Consider the following 22,418-nt stretch of genomic DNA (forward strand, 5'->3'; position numbering starts at 1 on the left):
TGTTGAGGAGGTGGACACAGTACCCAAGGTGGAAGCAGGAAAGCGGCTGGAGGAGCTGCGCCGGCGCCGGGGCGAAACAGAGAGCGAGGAGTTTGAGAAGATGAAGCAGAAACAGCAGCAGGCAGCGGCGGAGCTGGAGGAACTGAAGAAGAAACGAGAGGAACGCAGGAAGATCTTGGAGGAGGAGGAGCAGAGGAGGAAGGAAGGGCAGGCACAGCAGAAAGCCAAGGAAGAGGTAAGAGAACGGTGGGATAGAGCACAAAAGACAATGTGAGCTTCTACAGCAAATAGGACCATAGGCTCGTTATTGAAAAGGGTTGAAAATCTGGCTGAGTGAGCTTCCGGCCGACATTCAGTGACAATTAACCGGTTAGTGTTGCTGAATATGTCGGCTAAGTGGCTGGGCCAGGGCTGGAGTTAGGGAGAAGGCAACTTAGCCAATTAGGAGCAATTTTTGGTCCACTAACCAGCTAAGTAATTCCATCTCCATCTAAAGCTAGATGGCAATCAACGCGAACATCTGCATTCTTCTTCTTTGCCCCTACCCTTTGGAACTGCCTTCCTAAAGAACTTAGGCTTGAAGACTCCTGCACTCATTTCCGCAAAATTTTAAAAACACATTTTTTTTCGAGATGTATTTGAAGATAACGTTGAATACAAAACTAAATATAAAATAACGGAAAGGGATAGGAGAAGAAAAGAAAGAAGAAGGGGGAGGGAGAGAATAGGAAAAAAGGGGAAAGAAAGGTTGGAAAAAAAATAAGAGAGAATATACTTTTTTTTTTATATACTTTTTTTTAGATTTTATTAAATGTTTTTGTGATTATGATTATAGCTTAAGTAATTCGTATGAACTGTTTAATTGACTGGCTTGCTGTGCTTTCCTATCATAAATGGATTTCAGAGTATGTTTTATAGTATTTTAACGTTATATTTTTATGTTATATTACATTGTAAACCGTTCTGACTTACTTTTGTAATAAGTGACGGTCTAGTAAATGAATAAACAATAAGTAACTGCATAAAGTTAGGACAGAAAAACAGCTGTTCTAACGTTATGCAGCAACTTAACCGGGCATCAATCTGAATGCCCCCAGTTAACTTCTGGGTTGCCGGTCATAGCCAGATGTTCAATGCCAGGGTTACTTCAGCCCCTTATCAGCCGCTTACCACTGTAGGCTGGACATCTACCCCATGGTTTACATTCAGGTCTGAAAGAAAGTGTCTTAACCAGTTACGGATACAATTAGAGGTAACGGGGAGTCAAGCTTCTCCTGGGGTTCCTTCCACATCTTTTCTGACTTCACATCGAGCTGCAGGCCACGGCACATTCAGCCACACTCTGGAGAGTGAGCAGCACAGAGTATACAGTACATGGACACTTCTGATTAATGTCAACTCTACAGATACTCGTTGGTATTACGCGAATACCTATGCGGTTTGAGGACAGTCTGTTTACTGGCCTAATTGAATCCACATAGCTGTAGGGACGGCAGCTGAATCTCACTGTCTGTCTGTAGAGTAAGGGGAAATGTCCATACTCGGCCCCTACTCTGCCCCGGTTATATCTGGATAGTGCCGAAGTGGTCTTTAAGAATTTCCAGCAGAGCGTGCTGGCTAAGGAATTGTCCGGATAATGGGCCCCACATTTTTAGTCAAACTAATAGAATCGATTCCCATAAAACTGAGGAAGCCTCAATGAAAATCACAATATATTCCATTTCTGACGCAATGGTTCTCACAGCCCCCCACAAAGGGGCCCAAATTATGCAAATTAAGCTGATTCTGAGAACAAATGTATGTAAACATGTCTCATGAATGTTCATTGTGAATACCCTGAAAAGTAAAATTTAGGGCCAAGTTGAGAACTTGTGTGGTATCTGCCTGTCATTCTAGTATTTTAGAAGGGCCCTCGTTCCCATATTTTATTTAATACAAAGCAAAGGACGCGTAAGTTAGCCAAAACTCCTCCCTGCCAGCCTGAAGGAGGATACCTGGATTTCCCACACAAGAAATCTCAGAATTTCTTTGAGCGGAGGATGAACTGTCGACCTCTGTTACCTTACAGGAGGAAAAGAGGCAGTTGAAAGAAGAGATTGAAAAGAGGCGGGCTGAGGCTGCTGAGAAGCGCCAGAAGATGCCGGAAGATGGCGTAGCTGATGAAAAGAAGCCATTTAAATGTTTCACCCCTAAAGGTTCAGCTCTGAAGGTAAAGCTGTAAAAAACTGAAGACTATTTGTATATTTTATCAGTGGCGATCCTAGGTTGGCTGCCACCCGGGGCGGATTGCGGCTGCGCACCCCCCCCCCCCCCGGGTGCAGCGGCGTCCATCCCCCCAGGGTGCAGCACGACACCCCCCTGGCGCAATGACACCCCCCTTCCTGGCGCATCAAGCCCCCCTCCCCACGGGTGCATTCTTGGCTGCTTGGAGGATGCAGAGAGCAGCCGCGCGCCTGTCGGCTCCACTGGTTCCCTGCTCCCTCTGCCCCGGAACAGGAAGTAACCTGTTCCGTGGTAGAGGGAGCAGGAAACCAGCGGAGCCGACAGGCGCGCGGCTGCTCTCTGCACCCTCCAGCAGCGTGCACCCGGGGCGGATTGCCCCACTCTTGCTACGCCACTGTACTTCATTGCCCTTCCTAATGGGATCTCTCCCTCTGTCCAAATCATTAGATCTGTCATGTAATGGGTAAAGGGTCATGAATTTGATATACCTCTTTTGTGTGGAACAATCAAAGCAGTTTTTATTTATCATATGCAGGGACTTTTCTCTGGCCCTACTGGGTTCACAGGTCTTAGAAGCCCTTTTACTAAGCTGCGGTAAAACGTGGCCTTAGAGTGTCCTTAGGTAGGTCTTTCCCACATGCAGTAACCATTTTTACCACACCCAGAAAATTTCTTAATTAACGGCCATGCGCTAATGTTGCCATTAAAAAAATATTACCATCCTGCTTATTTTCGAAGGAGAAGGGCGCCCATCTTCCGACACAAATCGGGAGAAGGGCGTCCTTCTCCTAAGGTCGCCCAAATCGGCATAATCGAAAGCCGATTTTGGGCGTCCTCAACTGCTTTCTGTCGCGGGGACGACCAAAGTTCAAGGGGGCGTGTCGGCAGTGTACCGAAGGCAGGATGGGGGGCGTGGTTAACAGATGGGCGTCCTTGGCTGATAATGGAAAAAGGAAGGGTGTCCCTGACGAGCATTTGGCCGACTTTACTTGGTCCATTTTTTTTCACGACCAAGCATCAAAAAGGTGCCTGAACTGACCAGATGACCACCGGAGGGAATCGGGGATGACCTCCCCTGACTTCCCCAATGGTCACTAACCACCTCCCACCCCGAAAAAACCAACTTCAAAAACTTTTGTCTTTTTTTTTTTTTTTTTTTTAAGAGTATGTCCTTCGCTATGCCTCCGTCCCTGCACAATGGCAGTTGAGGACGTCCAAAATGTGGATGTTTCTGTGAGAAGGACATCCATGCCTTTGCTATGCCTCCGACACCCTCTTTATTTATTTATTTATTTATTTGGATTTTGGATCACAAGTAGCAGCAGTGGAATTTGAACCAGCCACCTCTGGATTGCAAGACCAGTGCTCTAACCACTAGGCCACTCCTCCACTCCACTCCCTTGAAATTTGGCCATTCCTGTGGGGGGCAGTTGAGGATGTCCAAAATGTTTGAAAGAAGGACGTCTACGCCTTCGTTATGCCTCCGCTGACACACACATACCTCCCCTCCCAAGGGACTTGCATACTGCCCCCCCCCCCCACTGGGATGGCCAAATTTCAAGGGAGTGGAGTGGCGGAGTGGCCTAGTGGTTAGAGCACTGGTCTTGCAATCCAGAGGTGGCTGGTTCAAATTCCACTGCTGCTACTTGTGATCCAAAATCCAAATAAATAAATAAAGAGGGTGTCGGAGGCATAGCAAAGGCATGGATGTCCTTTTCACAGAAACATCCACATTTTGGATGTCCTCAACTGCCGTCGCTTTCCCTCCTTAGGAAGGAAATCATGTGCAAATGAGCTAACAGTGAGCAGCTCATTTGCATGCAATTTCCTTCATGCATGCCCATTCCTTTCCGGATCAGTAAGGGAAGGGATTTTTCCATTCAGTTAGTAGGACCAGTGCACTACGAATGCTGGCTACTCCCACAACCAAATGGCTTGGATTTGGCCGTTTCAGAGATGGGCATCCTCACTTTCCATTATCGCCGAAAGCCAGGGACGACCATCTCTAAGGTAGACCTAAATTTCACGATTTGGGTGTCCCCGACCGTATTATCGAAACAAAAGATGGACGTCCATCTTGTTTTGATAATACGGGTTGCCCCACCCCTTTACAGGGCCGTCCTTAGAGATGGGCGCCCCCGTTCGATTATCCCCCTCCATGTGAGCAGTTACTGACACCTATTTCGTTAACGATAATCCTGTGCTAACAGTAGCACATGTTTAGCGGTAGCGGTTGGAGATCCCAAGCTCTGCCAGCTGAAGACTTTCCCCTGATAGTAACAAAATTCTACTCTCCACAATACTGGCACCTGCGCATGCTCAGTTTTCAGCCTGCTGCAGTCTGCCAAGGTGGAAAGAAGCATTTTCCTGCCAGCTGAGATATTTTTGGTGGTGGTGGGGAGAAAATTTGGTGCCCACCCACTTCTTACCTAGGCCCACCCAAAATCTGTTGTCTGGCTACGCCCCTGCTCCATCAGTATACAAAAAGGCCACATTAATTTGTTTTTTTTTAAATATATATTTGCCTACAAGGAAACAAAAAAAAAAAACATTTGGTCTTCAATTATCATAAACATTCTCAGATGTTTCCCATAAGTAAGCAGCCAATGTGGTACAGTAAATTAACCACCCAGCTCAAAGTACGAATCAACATTCGGCAGTTTGGCATTGTAATATTCCTGGAACGGCAGATCAGTTAATCCAAATTAACATCATGGGCCTTTGCTAACCAGATCCCTTCCATACTTGTGCCAGCTAATATTTCTTCTGGACTGAAACCTGGCTGTAAATTCCTGGCGACAAAGCAAAGGAAATATCCATAGAACCAGCTGCCTCCAAGCTTCCATACACTGCTGCCACCTAGTGTTCTTTGCAAGAAATGCAAGATTTCAGACCCAAAGTGGTGTGGTAGCTGTGCCATCTACCTACTGCTTACCATTTCTATAATGCTACTAGACATAGGCAGCAATGGAGGGTTAACTGACTTGCCCAGAGTCACAAGAGGCCACAGTGTGTATTGAACCCAGTTCCCCAGCTTCTCAGCCCACTGCAGTAACTGTTAGGCTACTCCTCCACTTTTAAATTAAGAAATATTTTGATGCCCACCAGACAGGAATTAACAAAAATCTCAGTTTCCTATCACATTATAAACCATCAAATTAAATTGCTTTGTTACCCTCCATAACTCCCCTGTTTTTCACCCAACCCCCCTCCCGTATCTCTTTCCATGAGACTGTCACTGGAATGCTTTAATGTTTAACGTATATATCTTGATGTTGGCCAACATTTGCTCATTTCTGATCTGAAAAAGAAGGTTCTGCCTTCAAAAGTTAATCAAAAAACCTATTACGTTAATCTAATAAAAAGGTATCATCTTACCTCCTTTGTTTTTTTTTTAAATTCTATTTATTACCTCTAACTTCAAAGGTCTTATGTACCTGGATTGCCTTAAAATTTCCTTTTAGTATTCTGACCGTAAAGTCATTGATGCATTGCTCTGGTTTTGTAAAGTGATGTCCTGCAGAAGTGACATCCTGGTTGGCTTTATGGGTGTTTAATGTGATGTCTGTGTAGGTTGACTCTTGTCTTTAACATCTGGCTTGTCTCCAGTAGAACATCCTTCTTCGTACTTTTTGCATTGAATGATATATACCACATTTTAATACAAGCATGTAGGGATCCCCTGATGCTGAATGCTTTTAGTGCACCTTTCATTCATAAGAACAATCTGGCCGATACTCAAAATGATTCAAGCGACTCCTGCCCGCTTAAATCACTTGTCTGTAGCTAACTGCCGATATGTCTACTGTGTCATATCTCATGCCTTCAACATGGGTGGGGGAGGTAGGGTACTCTCTGTAGTATTATTTGAATGCAAAGTCATCAGTGATACAAACAACTTAAGAACTTAAGAATTGCCACATGGAGTTACACCAAAGGTCCATCTAGGCCAGTATATTGCTTGCAACAGTGGCCATTCCAGATCGCGTCCAAAAAAGTAACAAGGTTCCAACTCTAGGGATAAGCAGTTGGCTTCCCCCCAGGTCTACCTTCTTAGTAATTTATGGACTTTTCCACATCATCCAGCATCCAATTGCACAGCATAAGTATTCATGGAGAGAAAAATATTTTATGCACTTTGTTTAATACTAAGTGACCTAATCAACTTTGGGAAATCACTGAAGACTTATCTCTTCAACAGAACATACCACAATGACCCATCACCCGAACTTTAGTGCATTACAACTTTAACTGTCATTTTATTATTGATCCTGTTATAACTAATGCTTTATCTCATTTCTTACATATATTCCTCTGTAATTATTAATTGTATCTTTCCTCTGCTATGGCAATAACCAGGGTGGAATACTGTAAGCCACACTGAGCCTGCAAATAGGTGGGAAAATGTGGGATACAAATGCAATAAATAAATAAATAAATACGCTGTAACCCCATAGTGTGTCTTCTAATCTTTGTACTTTTCTGTCACAGGTGGCTCCCTTACATTCAAGAATTCATTTACACTCTGTGCTATTGCCTTGTCCTCCCTGACTGCTCCTTTTACCCCTTACTGATCTAATGGCCCTATGACTCCCTCTGAGGATTTTGCTTCTCCTGTACCTGAAAAAAATGTTTTTATGAGTTTTTTTTGCCTCTACAGAAAGCTTCTCTTCAAATTCTCTTTTAGCCTTCTTTATCTTTCCCTTGCAGTCTAACTTGCCAGTACTTATTCTGCTTCCTGTTTACTGTTTTGTGTGTAATTGCGTGATTGTAGCTTGTTGTGACTCTCTTTTGGATCTGAAGGTCTCATTTTATATTAGACAGATTATGCACAATTCTGCAACAGGGCACTTACATTTACATGTGCATTACATGCATACATGTACAGAATAGTGACACTGATGCATGCACGTCTGCTCATATGTGCTTAATTGTCAATATGCATTGCGTGTCCTAACTTACCTAGCACATTCGTTTTAAGGGGCTGAGCATGGGCAGGGCCCTGTTCCCTCTAAGCCAGGGGTTCTCGACCCAGTCCTCAGACACACCTATGAGTATGAAGGATACCCACAATGAATATGCAGGAAATACATTTGCATGACCTACCTCCATGGTATGCAGATTTATCTCATGCATATTTATTCTGGGTATCCTGAAAACCTGACTGGCAAGGTGTGTCCTGAGGACTGGGTTGAGAACCCCTGCATTGCCGCCAGTAGGGAGCAGTGTTTCAATATTATGTTTTCAATCAGGGCCGCCGAGAGACAGGCTCGGGCCCGGGCAAGGCCGCCCTGGGGACCCGCCCCCCCCCCCCGAGGTCGTCGTCACTGCTGCCACCCCCCAGGTTGTCATTGCTGCCGCCGCCCCCCCCCCCCAAGGTTGTTGTCGCTGCCGCTGCCCCCCTCCATCCACCACCAGGCTAGGCCTCTTGAATTCAAATCACAGCGCCTCACCTCGCTCTGTGTGAAAGCACAGCAGCAGTAGTCTCTGTCCCGCCCTCATGGAAGTTACGTTAGACAAGGGCAGGACACAGGGAGGGAAGGCCCAAAGGGAGGCGATCTGCAGACTGCCGCTGCTTCGCTTTCACATGGAGCAAGGTGGTGAGGCGCTGTGATTTGAGTGGAGGGGGCACGGCCCAGTGGTAGACGGTTGACGGAGCCAGGGCACTGACGGGTGGGACTGCGGCGCTGGGCCCCCCTTGGAGGCCTTGGGGAATTTTGTCCCCCCTGCCCCCCCCCCATCTTGGCAGCCCTGTTTTCAATCACTATGGACAGGTAGGTTCCCTAGAGTCCTACAAGGCTTGCTTGTCCCTCATTATTGAAAATGCGATAGTAAAACAGCACCCCCCACTGGCAGGACTGTAGGTGGAGGACTCCCGCGCAGGGCTCCCAGCTGGTGTAATTTTGCCTGTCTAAATGTTAGATGCACCGATACCAAATTACGCTAGTATTCTGTAATGGAGCCCAGGTTCCGCTATAGAATGGGATCCCACTGCCCAGCCTTAGAGTGCGACACCCAGTTATAGAATTACTCTCTAACTGCGCATGTAATGCTTTCTTGCAGATAGAAGAACGGGCAGAATTCTTAAATAAGTCAGCACAGAAAAGGTAAGCTGATCTAGGCTGGTGCCACAAGTGTGGTTTGCTTTTTGTGTCTAGTAATAATTAAGGCTGCATGTTAATCTCGATTAATGCTACAATTAATGGATTATTTTTTGTTATGATTTAGTTCAAGAAGAGTGTGTTAAAGAGGGATCTTGAATTATTGTATTGTTGGTTAGAGATGATTAGATTTAATTGTATCCTATTAAAGGTTTTCTTTTTATTTAGTTTAGTTATTTAGTTTATAGTACATAAGTACATAAGTAGTGCCATACTGGGAAAGACCAAAGGTCCATCTAGCCCAGCATCCTGTCACCGACAGTGGCCAATCCAGGTCAAGGGCACCTGGCACGCTCCCCAAACGTAAAAACATTCCAGACAAGTTATACCTAAAAATGCGGAATTTTTCCAAGTCCATTTAATAGCGGTCTATGGACTTGTCCTTTAGGAATCTATCTAACCCCTTTTTAAACTCCGTCAAGCTAACCGCCCGTACCACGTTCTCCGGCAACGAATTCCAGAGTCTAATTACACGTTGGGTGAAGAAAAATTTTCTCCGATTCGTTTTAAATTTACCACACTGTAGCTTCAACTCATGCCCTCTAGTCCTAGTATTTTTGGATAGCGTGAACAGTCGCTTCACATCCACCCGATCCATTCCACTCATTATTTTATACACTTCTATCATATCTCCCCTCCCATATTTAGTGGACTAGATGCCTATTTTAGTTTTTTTATTGAATTATGTACCTGGTTTTTAATTCTTCCTTATGGTATATTCTTGTATTCAGTTGCATTGCAAGGATTTATAATTAAATAAAAATTTTATTAACCATGACTAATAAAATTCATTGGGCTGCAGAGTCTGCCCCAGCATCTCTCCCTCTTTCCCTCCCTTCTCCTCCCCAGGGTATCTCAAATCAGGTCTTTGTCCCAAAGGGAAAAACTTTAGAGCAGACCATAGGCAGCAAGAGATTGTCTTTGCAGCTGTGGCTTGGCTCCCCGAGGCTTGCCTTGAACTGGTGTACTACATGCAAGCCAGCAGGATCATGCCACTGGTGCTCGGTACCGCACCGTCAGCTTGAACTGCTCTTTGGCAAAGAGGCCTTCACCAGCAGCTTCAGGTGGCAGGAGATGCTGTGCGAGAGCCTGAGCAACAGAAATAGGCTTACCTTGGCTAGTGGCATTCTGCTCAGTGCAGCACAGCTGTGCTCCACCTTGTGTAGCAGTCCATAGGGTCCATCAGGGTGGTCTGAGCCCCTGGTGTCTACACAATGACCGGGTATGTGGCATGGGAGGGGAGTGGAAGAAAGAGAGGGAGAGGGGGGATTGGACTGGGGGGATGAATGAGCAGGAAGGAAGCGATAGAGAGATAAAAGGGCCTGAGGATGGAGGGAGGAAGGGAGAGATGCTAGACAATGGAAAGATGGAAGGGAAGAGAAGTTGGACCTGGGGGCAGGAGATAGAGAGGTATTGGTCCTCTAATCATACAATTAATCACAATTAAAGTTTTTAACCAAAATACAGCTCTAGTAATAATATCACCCCTAATCAGTAAGTGTGTCCTATCTGCAGTGGTGTTAAAGCGAGTCACCTCACACCGCCAGTCTCCAAGATCGACAGCAGACTTGAGCAGTACACCAGTGCAATAGAGGTAGGTCCACGTCTGTCCTGATACCATGGATACTTCCACATTTATTAACAACTTGTGCAAAAGGCAAACTCCAAATGTAGATACTCTTTAAGGAAAATATCCCTAAAGGAACAATGAAGGTGATGTGGTGTTAAAACGTAACCTAATGAAAGCAACAGTATTATCTATACAAAACTACTTTGATGGATTTGTTGTAGAATAATTGTGATAAGGGAATTAGTGCTTGGGAGCTACGTCAAGCTTATAAGTTGTAAGTTTTTGGAACTCCTAAATTCCCTTTCTCAGACCATATCACTGCAATTTTATCCAGGGCACAAAATCTACCAGGCCTGCCAAAGCCGGGGCATCTGACCTTCCTCTGCCAGCTGAGGGTGTCCGAAATATCAAGAACATGTGGGAAAAGGGCAATGTCTTTTCCTCCCCGGGCGGCACAGGCACACCGAATAAGGTAACCGGACTTTGCACAGTCTGCTTTGAAAAAGAGTTGTGGATCTAGGATGTATGGTTGAAAACTAAGACACAGAGGAGAAGAGAAGAGCTTTTATCAAGATTCAGAAGTAGCAATATTTACGTAAATAGATTTTGTTAATAACTGTTCCTTGTTCGTTAATGAGATGCAGCTTCTTCTGGAGTGTGACACACCTATTTAGGTCAGATATTGCCTCTTGTTCTCGTTTCCTTCTGCACAGTTACCAAGCTTGTGGGGGCTGGCACGTGTGTGACCCTCAGCAGAGCGAGGTTGCCAGCACCATCCCTGGCCATCCCAAGGCAATGAAGTGTTAAGTGGGTTACGTGGCTTACCCAACGCCACAAGGAGCTGCTGTGGGATATTAACCTGGGTCTTCTAGGTCCCAGCCCATTGCTCTAACCATTAAATTATTCCTCCCAGACGTTTCTGGATGGAATCTGGATACAAAACCCGTCTCTCATTCCTCACAAAGATGTTAAAACAAGTAGACCATCCTTGCATGTTGGGTTTGATGGTACAGTGATGTGTTTTTAAATCTAGGCTTGCATGGATGCCTTGTTTGCTTCAGGTATGTGCTGCTGGTTTCTTTTTAAGGGCTTTTTAGCAGTTTTAGTCCACTGCTTGAGATAATATTTGTTACCTTAAAATAAGTGAAGAAGGGGCTGCCAAGAGTCCAGGAACCAATTATAGCACATTTCACTGGTTTGGCTTGAAGTGATTTTTCTGAAATCAAGGTATGACCTTTTGCTTTCGATCTATTAAAAAAGTGAGGGAAAAGCAAAAATCAAGTGGGGGCAATGGTATAGTACCTAGCATGAAAACAGGTGAACCAGATGGACCTTAAGATCCTCTTTACCCTTGTCACACCAGACTATATCCCTCCCGCCAGCAGGTGGAGACAAAGACAAACTTTCTGGGATAATGGGAAGAATTCTATAATTGTGCACCTATGTGGTGCCTATTCTCTAAAGAGAAGTAGATGCCTACTTTCCTGTACAGAATACTCTTGGCATTTGGGCGCAGGAACGGTGATATTGTATAGAATGCTACTGCTCTGCCCTTAGCCACACCCTCTTTTAGGTTGCACGCTAGGGAATTTAGATGTGTGGGGGTTAAAGAATAGCAAGCAGAAAGATGTGAATTTCCAGTATACTACAGGCTGGACATTCCAAGATTCGTCTTAAGATTTTTAATGTGAATGGACCGCGACTTTGGAGCTCACTTCCACTTCATGTTCGCCTAGAAACCAGTCTTGATAGATTTAAAATTAGTCTAAAGATGTTCCTGTTTAAGGATGCTTTCAGGTCTGAGATTTCTTGATCACAAGCCCTACCCCATGGTATGGTGGTCTGCGTGGATGCGATGGCCCATTGATGCTGCAATACAATATTTCCTTGTCCTGATCTCTCTGTTTCTTCTATTCTGTCCTTATTAATTACTGTAGTTCTTTTTTATCTTTACATTTTTAGTGATTGTAAACCTCTCAGATGGTAGACACTTATGACATGGAGGCATATTTTCAAAGCACTTAGCCTCCCAAAGTGCTTTGAAACTATGCCTCATGGTATATCAAGTATAAACTAACGAAGTCATTTGACGTAAGCATATACTGTATGAGGGTAGTTCTGTAAAGCAGTTCCTGACATAAATGCATGTAAACATCACAAGTGCCCCTAAGTACCGTTGTGCAACTGTATACAACTTTATGATAGCAGTTTGATGAGATATTTATTTGGATTTTGCCCACACGTTTTTCAGTAGTAGCTGAAGGTGAGTTACATTCAGGTACTCTGGATATTTCTCTGTCCCAGGAGGACTCACAATCTAAGTTTGTACCTGAGGCAATGGAGGGTTAAGTGACTTGCCCAAGATCACAAGGAGCAGCGGTGGGATTTGAACCAGGCACCCCTAGATGTCAAGACCAGTGCTCTAACCACTAGGCTACTCCTCCACTCCAGGTGGACACATACATGGGTGACATCTGGGTAGGATAACATGTGTTTATGCGCATAACTTATGGAATACTATGTTATCCGAGTATCTTCTCAAACTAAGCACAAACATTTAAGTTAAATTCTGAAAAAACAATCTGCCCCGACATTTAAGCTATTTAACTGGCCAGACATGGCCACCAACAGCTTAATCACATATCAGGGCCTAACCACTTTATTCAGCGGGAGATATCCAGTTATCTCTGCTTTATATTGCCCAATAGCACCTAGCACATAACCGGATATATCGTATAAGTTATCCAGTTAAGACACCAATATTCAGTGACTCACTGGATAAGTTTAGCAGTCAAATAGGACCGCACAAATAGCTGTCCTATCTTTAACCGCTAAAGAATTAACCAGTTAGCACTGAATATCAGAATAACCAGTTCACGTTTTAGCAGTTAAATAAACCCTGGATATTGGAAATGGCCTGGAATTCAATACCCAGGTTTAACGCCAGCAGCGGACATCAAAAGCTCTGCTTGCTGCGAGGAGAATATCAGGTCGTCGTCTTAGAGAAGTCATACCCCCCTCCCCCCCTCTGATGACTGCCCTACATTTGGATGGTAGGAACACACTTTTTCAAACATCTATCTGTCGCTTAGGAGTCAGGATTTGTTCCACTTTGGATGAAGAGAGTCATATAAATCACTTGGAACCGGATTTATTTATTACATTTCTACCCTGCACTTTCCCACAGAAGCAGGTACAATGCGGCTTACATATTAAACAGAATTACAATTGTTAGATTCAGAATATTACGAACTGTAATGTAACATAGTAATAGAAGGCTTTGAGAATGTGTGTTGAAGTAGGGTTCCAGCTTGGGTTTGTAGTTAGGTCCGATTGGTTCCCTGGAACGTTAGGTTGTGTCGACGGGGATGTGTTTTTTTGAATAGGTGTATTACCTACCCTGTGAGAAGTGTCAAATAAGGGATCCAGCAGGAGCCATGTCTAATGAAGAAGAGGTATTAATATCTCCAGACCTTAATATTAAATATGACCAAGATGCTAGATACATCTTTGGATGTAGTAGACGCTTTGCTACCCTTCTTGCGTCCTTTGTTTTCAAAGTTGATTCAAATCTTGCGATGAAGATGTATTTCAGGACTCATACAGTTTTATTCCTGGGCCAAAAGATTTCCCCCCCTCTTTACTAAGTTGTGCTAGTGATTGCCATGCGCTAATGCCAACACAAAGAATTCACTTCGAATGGGCTGTGTCGGCATTGCCGTGCAGCTTAGAAAACAGGGGGGATTGGTATTTTCCGAATGTGTGCAGAGAGACTCAGGAGTGGTGGAAGCTGTCTCTGATCCTCTGGGCTACAGCTCTGAAAAATGTTTAAGAAAGTTGCAAAATGTGCTTATGTTTTCTATGATCCAGGACAACTTATTTTCTTGATAATGTTTCCTATCCAATTGGAGAATCGCTTCCTATAGAATCTTGAGTGTATAAGTTGGCTTGGTTTGACGAATATAATCAAAAAAATCTATATGTCGAACTTTTCTTTGAAATAATTTCCTGAGAAAATGTCCATGTAAAATTTCTGTGGTTTTGTTCCCCTCTTTTTTGGGAATACAACAGCATTTCAACAACTGTTTAATGGTTATCTATCTATTTATTTATTTATTTTAGTTTTCTTTCTATTGTGGAAGGTTTGCTAGAGTCTAAAAACCTATTTGCATCTTCAAGATGTTTTTTTTCCCCTTGTCGGTATTATACTTAAATTACTAATAAAAATAAACTGGCTGTTATTTCTTGCTGTGTAAAAGGACTGATTCGCACCTGTTTATGTCTGCAGGAGACAGCTGGTCTGAAGGTCGGCGTCTCCAGTCGTATTAATGAATGGCTCACTAAAACTCCAGAAACCAACAAGTCACCTGCTGCCAAGCCCTCAGTAAGTGCAGCCATGCTGTAGACACCCCCCCCCCCCCCCACCCTACCATTTTGATCACAGGTCACCTAAATGAGCTAATCATGCCTTTGGCTTTATAGAATCCTGTTAGTTATGGGCTCTATTTACAAAGCTGCTGTACTGATTTCCGGTGTGGTAAATACAATGAAGCCCATTCAATTCCAATGGGTTTTGTCGCATTTGCCAAGCAGGAATTAGTACCGTGGCTTTGTGAAAGGAGTCCTATGTTCGTAACTGTAATTTTAGGTAAATGACTGCAGTGCGCTAATCGCCATAACTCGAGCTAATCTTTAGTAAAAGACTCCCATAAATTCACTATTTTTGTGGCTGGACATTTGAAGTTTGTTATTTTGTCCTACAGAAGGGTTTTATTTTACCATTGATGATGAGCAGATCAGTTATGATCATTATAGCTCTATAAATCAGTTTTGACCTGGAGCTCCTTTGAGGTTTTTTCCTTCCTTTTTTGATTTCTTTGTGATATATACATTATTTTATTGATTATCCGAGAGAGATTTTTCCTTTGTATAGGTGGGACTATTTTTGTAGATTCTAACTTTAAGAACTGCCATCCAGGGTCAGAGCAATGGATCATGTAGCCCAATATCTTGCTTGCATCAGTGGCCGATCCAGGTCACAAGTACCTGGCAGAACCTCAGACAGCAGCAACATTCCGGAATCCCAAAGAGTATTAAAAGATTCTGGAATCCCATAGAACAGCAAGATTCCATGTTACCAATCCCATGGATAAGTAGTGGCTTTCCCCATGTCTGAATAGCAGATCAGGGACTTTTCCTCCAGGAACTTGTCCAAACTTTTTTTTTTTTAAGTCCAGTTACACTAACTGTTTTTACTACAACCTCTGGCCATGCATTCCAGAGTTTAACTATGTGTTTGACACATGAGTTCTTTTATAAATTTGACCCCCCCCCCCCCCCACCCCACAGACACAATTGGGATTTCAAGGTAAGGACACCATGTGAAATCAGCAGAATGCAGCTTAACCATTGTCGTGGCTGTACCTAGATTGAAGGTGGCTAACAACAGAAATGATTAAAGACCAGGCTCCATAATTGGACAGACTCCTCATCCCAGAGGTGGCTGTGTGTTTGTTACAGTATTGCATACTGGCAACCCCCTGGAGGAGAAACGTTATATAGATGCAGAATATTATTCTTGCAGCAATGAAAGAAGTGTTTCTTGTCAAAATCACCATCATTATATTGCTGCTTTGCTGTAGAAAGCAGTGAAATGCATTTTCCAGCAGTTCTTCAGAAAAGAAAAATGTGCTCTTTTCCCCTTGTGATTGCCACCTCATTGTGTCAGAAGCGGTTCCTGTGATGCTTTTCAGCCATGTGACCCTGCACTTTAAATCCAGATTGCTGACTTGTTTCTGAATCTATCTTGCAGCACTGTCCGGTGGTCTCTCCTTTTGCTTCCTTGAAAGCAGTTCCAGGCTAACGCCCTCCTTTCCTCTCTGAATTTCTGGCTCCTTCTAGCAGACCTCTTTGCGTCTCTCCTCTGTCGTCTCTGCTTGAATGGGAAAATCCTCTACATGGCTCCTTCCTTCCTGTCTCTTCATTCGCCTTCTGGGGGCTTGGCCTGTTCTTTCCTGCTCAGGTAAATGGTTCTTTTGCATTTCAGCCAACAGTTGCCAGCTGACTCCATTCTTTTCAGCACATGTTGATCCAGTCCTGGCTTTGTCCTACTGCATGCACAAGGTAGGGATTACATTTGGACAGGGACCCCAAACTCCACAAGCAGCCTATGCCTCCTTCCGCTCTGGGTAGGATGGAAGCCCAGGGCAATTGCTCTAGTTACAGCTAACAGCGGTCCTGTGCTTGCACGAATGTACAATACTGTTAGGGTACTACCCACTCCATGTCATAAGGAGCTGTTTAATCCAGTTCTGGATTTACTCTTTTGCAATGCATGGACTTTTCTTTGGAAACTCAATGGGACAATCAAAGTTACACGTTCATACATACACCAGGTAAAACCAGGACCAAGACTAACTGTCCTTATAAGTATTCACTTTTCACTGTTTGTCTAAGGAAATTCATTCAGCCAGTGGGTTCAAAGTCAAACCAGGAGTGCATCAAACTGTCCTGAAAATGTGTAACCAGCTGGTGGCGCCCTTTCATCCTCTTCAGTAATTAGGGCAAAAGCCTGAGGGTCTGCACTGCTGTTTTTCTTTCATTTTCCTGATATGCTCGGTGGGTTCAGCTTTCTAAAAATGTTCCCCACTGACACACAGTGGCAGAAGTCAAGAATAAAGAGCCTGTTTTAATAACATAAAAATATGCCAGGAGATTATGGCTTGCTTTATTTTCAAGGATGGTTGGTTAGTGTAAGAAATACTGAAAAGCAGTAGTTTAGTAAAGTTGACAAGAGAAGAACAGAATTGCCAGCGTCTTAACATTGTCCTCCAATACAGCCACCCCAGGGCCTGATCCATGCAGCAAGGCACACGGGAGACTGGAGTGCTGTGTGTTTCAAACAGGTTGTGTAGAGAGGTGCGGTAGCCATGTTAGTCCACTTTTAAAGGTAATCAATAGAAATAAAAGAAAATAAAACATGGAAAGGAAAATAAGATGATACCTTTTTTATTGGACACAGGGCCGTGCCTAGGGTCTCCGGCGCCCCCCTGCAGTTGGCCTCTCCGGCGCCCCCCCCCCCCCCCGAAAACGAGCGCTACACTACCCGCGCTCTTCTCCCCAGATCCTTTTTTTTTTTTTTTGTTTAAATTTACCTCTCCGGCGTGTGGCAGCGTTAGTGAGAAGGAGGCGGCGCTCCCCCGCCCCGATGTGTCTTCCCTTCGCTGTGTCCCGCCTTCTTCTGACGTCAGAAATGACATCAGAAGAAGGCGGAACCGAGCGAAGGGAAGACACGTCGGGGCGGCCGGGGGAGCGCCGCCTCCTTCTCACTAACACTGCCGCGCGCCGGAGAGGTAAATTTAAACAAACAAAAAAAAAAAGGATCTGGGGAGAAGAGGGCGAGGTAAGCATGGTGCGGCGGGGCGCCCCCCAGAGGATGGCGCCCTCCTGCCATGCTTACCTCGCTTACCGCGTCGGCACGGCCCTGATTGGACATAACTTAATACGTTTCTTGATTAGCTTTCGAAGGTTGTGGACAGCAGGAGACGAGAGGGATGTGAGAGGATCCCCTGCTGTCCTGGTCCTACTTCCATCCTACGAAGGCTGCTGCAGGAGACAGGAGGAAGGGCGTACAGAAAAATTATGACGGAAGAAAAGAGGGTGGTAGGGGAGGGAGTAATGAGGGGGCTTAATGGTGAGAGAATGATAAAAAGCCCAGATAACGCCCTCTATTGCACTAGGGGGGGGGTCTTTTACTAAGGCGCACTGGCATTTTTAGCACGTGCTAAACGCTAAAGATGCCAATGTATTCCTACGGGTGTCTTTAGCATTTAGCACGCACCTATTTTTAGCACACGTTAAAAACGCCAGCGCGCCTAAGTAAAAGACCCCCCTAGGCTCCTTATCTCCTACAGTTCTAGGGGAACTGGTCAGTTCTTCTGCAAGGGACAGATTTTGCAGGAGACCGGGGGGGGGGGGCAGCATCTGTTTCAAAACACTATTAATCGTTATAGGTTTCCAGTGATTGCATATCAGAGGTCAATCGCAAGACCTCTGCCTGTCTAGTAATACTCTGATAATAACCAGGATTTACCCGTCAGGAGCCAAAAGTGCAATTGATCAGGCCTACATTGAAATCTGGCATTTCACTGAGACTGTAAACAAGAAGCCTGTTTACAAACAGCTTAGAGAGAAAAAACAGATTTCTATAAAGGTTTCTATCTTATCCATAAAGCTGTATGTAATTACTGATCGGTTTAAAAAAAAAAATATCCTGACTTTTCTTTTTCCCAGGATTTAAAACCCGGGGACGTGTCTGGAAAACGCAATCTCTGGGAAAAGCAGTCAGCCGAAAAGCCTGGATCTTCTACCAAGGTAAAACAAAAAAATGACTGCAGCAACCGTTATCGCCATCTGCTTTTAGGGGTTAAGGGCTCCCGCATTAACCGTGCGTTAACTGGTTACTGCAGGAACAACCCACTCTCTGCTCCGACACACCCTAAAAAAATTTCCCAAATATATTTAGCATGTGGTTAGCATGCATGCATGCAAAAACTAATGCGAGATGTTTCAGTGCATCCAATGCTGGGTCTTTTGTGCTGCATTAGATGCGCATTAGCACCTCACCCAGCTTAGTAAAAGGGTTCCCTAATCCCTTCTTTGCCTGTTTAAATATCCGTGTTCTGCTCACTGTCCTTAATCTCGTTTATGTTTATTAAAACGTAGTATACGGCTTGCCAAAGTGGTTCCTAATTTATAAATAAAATACAAAACCAAAATAAAAACAATAAGGAAAAGCAGAAAGCAGGTGCCGACAGGGACCCACAAAGACCTGCAGGAGCACTTGAGTCAGTATCCAGGCAGTCACTGCTTTTTTTTTTTTTTTTTTTTTTTTACAATAGTGGTAAAAAAAACAAACAAAAATGAATGATGTTTATTTATCCACTTGGTCTGTTTTGAATGGCCTGTAAAGTTGGTGTTTAATGCATTTGTGTACAGTGCTGTGTACATCTGGTAGTGTTATAGAAATGATAAGTAGTAACAGTGTTTCTAGCTTGCTCTTTGCCGAGGTTGAATCGGATGTTTCTGTCTCGTTTGTTATTTTGTAACGATAATATTTACATTGTATCTATTTCTTAATTCAGATGACAGCTGTTGGGAAAAGCAAGGCAAATACCAACGGTAGGTGACCCCTAGTAAATTCTATTACAATATCAAATTTGTTTTTTTGGAGCAGTAAAGAAAAGTTTTGACCAGCCATCAGACTGCTTTGATTATTACCTAATGAGAAAAACACGTGTAGAGATTGGGCCTGCTTTTTATGCAGATAATTTTTTTGATATTAAACAAGGTACGTAGGTTTGAATGCGTTGCTCGCTCCAGCCCCACCTCCCTCTCCCTGAATACCTCCAGAGTCCCCACATACATACAGACGGGTTGGATAATATGCCAAACTCCCTGCTCCGCAGTAAAATGCCACCCTATTGTCTACGACCAATCATAGACGCAGGACGTCTTGAGAACTCCACACTCCCATTGGCTCATTCCCAAGCACGGTTCCTTCTAAGCTGAGCAGGAGTCGTGCACTTACAGACCTGTCAGTAGGGGGTGCTGTTTCATTGTCATATTTTCAATAGTGAGAGGCAGTGGCGTAGCAAGGGCGGTGGGGGCAGGGAACCAGCGGAACCGACATCCCCCCAGCGGCGTGCACACAGCAGGCAAGAATGCACTCGGGGGGGGGGGGGGGGCTTGGTTGATGCGCCAAGGGGGGGTTGATGCGCCGAGGGCCTGTTCCGGAGCAGAGGGAGCAGGGAACCAGTGGAACCAACACCCCCCCAACGGCGTGCACACAGCAGGCAAGAATGCACACGGGGGGGGCTTGGGTGATGTGCCAAGGGGGGGTTGATGCGCCGAGGGCCTGTTCAGGGGCAGAGGGAGCAGGGAACCAGTGGAACCGACACCCCCCCCAGTGGCGTGCACAGGTATTTATATTTCACTGAATCCCACAAGGTACAAAGCGGATTACAAGAGTAGTAAAACATTACAAGCACCAGCAAATTAACTGCAAAATACAAATGAATGAAAAAAAAAACATGTTAACAAATATTTCTGAAATAAAAAACTTTTCAGAGTAAGCTAGAAAAGAGTAGGAATTCAGGTATCTGAGATCTTTTGCAATAGAGTTGCAACATTGAACAGCTTGAAAGCCAAAGGAGCTTTTGAATATCTTGTAATAATGAACACTTTTTTGGTGAAGAAAATGAATGAGAGCAGAGGTGTAAGATCTTAAAACTTTTTTTATATTTTCTGGAAAAACAAATAATTGCATCATATACTTTAGTCCAAGTCTTTCAAAAAAAAAATTTTTTTAAAAAACAGCACAAGCCATTTTAAGATGAATTTGGGCTTGTACAGGGAGCCAGTGTAACTGGATTAACTAAGGAAAAGGCTTTAACAGTTTTGTGGCATATGAAAATCATGTGTGCAGAAATGTTTTGAAGTGTTTGAAATTTCAAACCCATCTTATCTGAAATACCTGAACGTTGACCATTGCAGTAGTCTAGGTGCTAAAAGATCAAAGCCTGAATTAATACAGAGTAATGTTCTACATAAGTACATAAGCATTGTCATGCTGGGACAGACCAAGGATCCATCGAGCCCAGCACCCTGTCATCGACAGCGGCCAAAAGAACAAGCAATTTGTCCCGCCCATCCTAGAAATACTGTGTTATTCCCTTGTTCATTCAATAACATTCTATGGCTTTTTCCTTCAGGAAGCTGTCCAACCCTTTTTTGAAGTCCGCTAAGTTAACCGCCTTAACCACCTTTTCTGGCAGCGAATTCCAGAGTTTAACTACGCGTTGAGTGAAGAAAATTTTCCTCCGATTCGTTTTAAATTTACCGCACTGCAGCTTCATCACATGCCCCCTTGTCCTAGTATTTTTGGAAAGCGTAAAAAGACGATCCACATTGACCCGTTCCATTCCACTCATTATCTTATAGACCTCTATCATATCTCCCCTCAGCCGCCTCTTCTCCAAGCTGAAGAGCCCCAGTCTCTTCAGCCTATCCTGATAGGGAAGTCGTCCCATCCCCTGTATCATCTTTATCTCCCTTCTCTGCACCTTTTCCAATTTCACTATGTGTTTTTTGAGGTGCGGAAACTAGAATGGAACACAATACTCGAGGTGCGGTCGCACCATGGAGCGATACAACGGCAGAATAATACCCTTATTTTTGTTTTCCATCCCTTTCCTAACGATACCCAACATTCTATTTGCTTTCTTAGCCGCAGCAGCACATTGAGCAGAAGGTTTCAACGTATCATCAACGATGACACCTAGATCCCTTTCTTGGTCCGTGAGTCCTAACGTGGAACCTTGCATTACGTAGCTATAGTTCAGGTTCCTCTTTCCCACATGCATCACTTTGCACTTGTTCACATTAAACGTCATCTGCCATTTAGACGCCCAGTCTCCCAGTCTCGTAAGGTCCTCTTGTAGTTTTTCACAGTCTTCCCACAATTTGACTACTTTGAATAACTTTGTGTCATCGGCAAATTTGATTACCTCACTAGTTACCCCCCTCTAAAAATAGAGGCTCCTTTGCACTAGCCGTGAATAAGCTTTTGCCTTGAAAGACTTTTTAAACTGAGTTAATTGTAAGACCGCAGAGTGAAGTTCACAATAGCAGTAACATCTGAAGTCATTTACTGTTCTCAATGCCTTGCCAGGTCTTTCCTGCAGGTTATCTGGAGCCCTAAATTCCTCCCACCTCCGTTCCAGGGCACTGTTAAGCACCAGGAAATACCTTTAAGGATTAAATTACTCATCTTTCCCAAGCTAAGCTCAGGCATGTTACATTTAATGCACAGTAATTCCCTGCCCCAGAGGGCTTACAATAAGGTCATACCTGAATCAATAGGAGGCATGGAGACATATTTTCAAAGCACTTAGACTTACAAAGTTACAAAGAGGCTAATTTTTGAAAGAAAAAAACCCCATCCAAAAAGTGTCATAAAAGTACCATTTGGACAGATTTCCTTTCAAAACATCCAAATTGGTATTTTCGTAACATGTTTCACAGACACCTAGCTATGCATTTCACCCGCTGTGCATCCAGATCACAAGGGGGCACGATGGGGGCTTTTTGAAGGTGGGCTTAGGGCGTGCCTAACACGAGGACATTTTACAGCCATTATGGAACAAAACCAAAACGTCTAAGGCAAAAAAACTTCATATTAAGTATATTTCTAAGGTAGAATTTTTTTTCCACACCCTTACTCCCCCGGTGGTCACTAACCCCCTCCCACCCCCAAAAATGTAATTAAAAACATTATTTACCAGCCTCTATGGCATAAGTACATAAGTAATGCCACACTGGGAAAAGACCAAGGGTCCATCGAGCCCAGCATCCTATCCACGACAGCGGCCAAGCCAGGTCAAGGGCACCTGGCAAGCTTCCCA

The 22,418-nt window shown here is 44.1% G+C and overlaps 1 protein-coding gene across 3 annotated transcripts in view; it reads left to right on the forward strand.

Annotated features, from left to right (window-relative positions):
• CALD1 (caldesmon 1) overlaps positions 1-22,418 on the forward strand; it is a 255,182-nt gene that overhangs the window by 227,866 nt on the left and 4,898 nt on the right. For all 3 annotated transcript variants that reach the window (XM_030215003.1, XM_030215005.1, XM_030215004.1), the window contains 8 exons: positions 1-235; positions 2,069-2,209; positions 8,287-8,330; positions 9,900-9,978; positions 10,289-10,426; positions 14,243-14,338; positions 18,247-18,327; positions 19,098-19,134. The exon at positions 1-235 is cut by the window's left edge and continues 27 nt beyond it. In XM_030215003.1, coding sequence (XP_030070863.1) covers positions 1-235; positions 2,069-2,209; positions 8,287-8,330; positions 9,900-9,978; positions 10,289-10,426; positions 14,243-14,338; positions 18,247-18,327; positions 19,098-19,134 — 851 coding nt within the window. The remainder of the gene's footprint in view (positions 236-2,068; positions 2,210-8,286; positions 8,331-9,899; positions 9,979-10,288; positions 10,427-14,242; positions 14,339-18,246; positions 18,328-19,097; positions 19,135-22,418) is intronic.

This window comes from Microcaecilia unicolor, chromosome 9 (genome assembly GCF_901765095.1).
Source record: "Microcaecilia unicolor chromosome 9, aMicUni1.1, whole genome shotgun sequence".
NCBI classification, from domain to species: domain Eukaryota; kingdom Metazoa; phylum Chordata; class Amphibia; order Gymnophiona; family Siphonopidae; genus Microcaecilia; species Microcaecilia unicolor.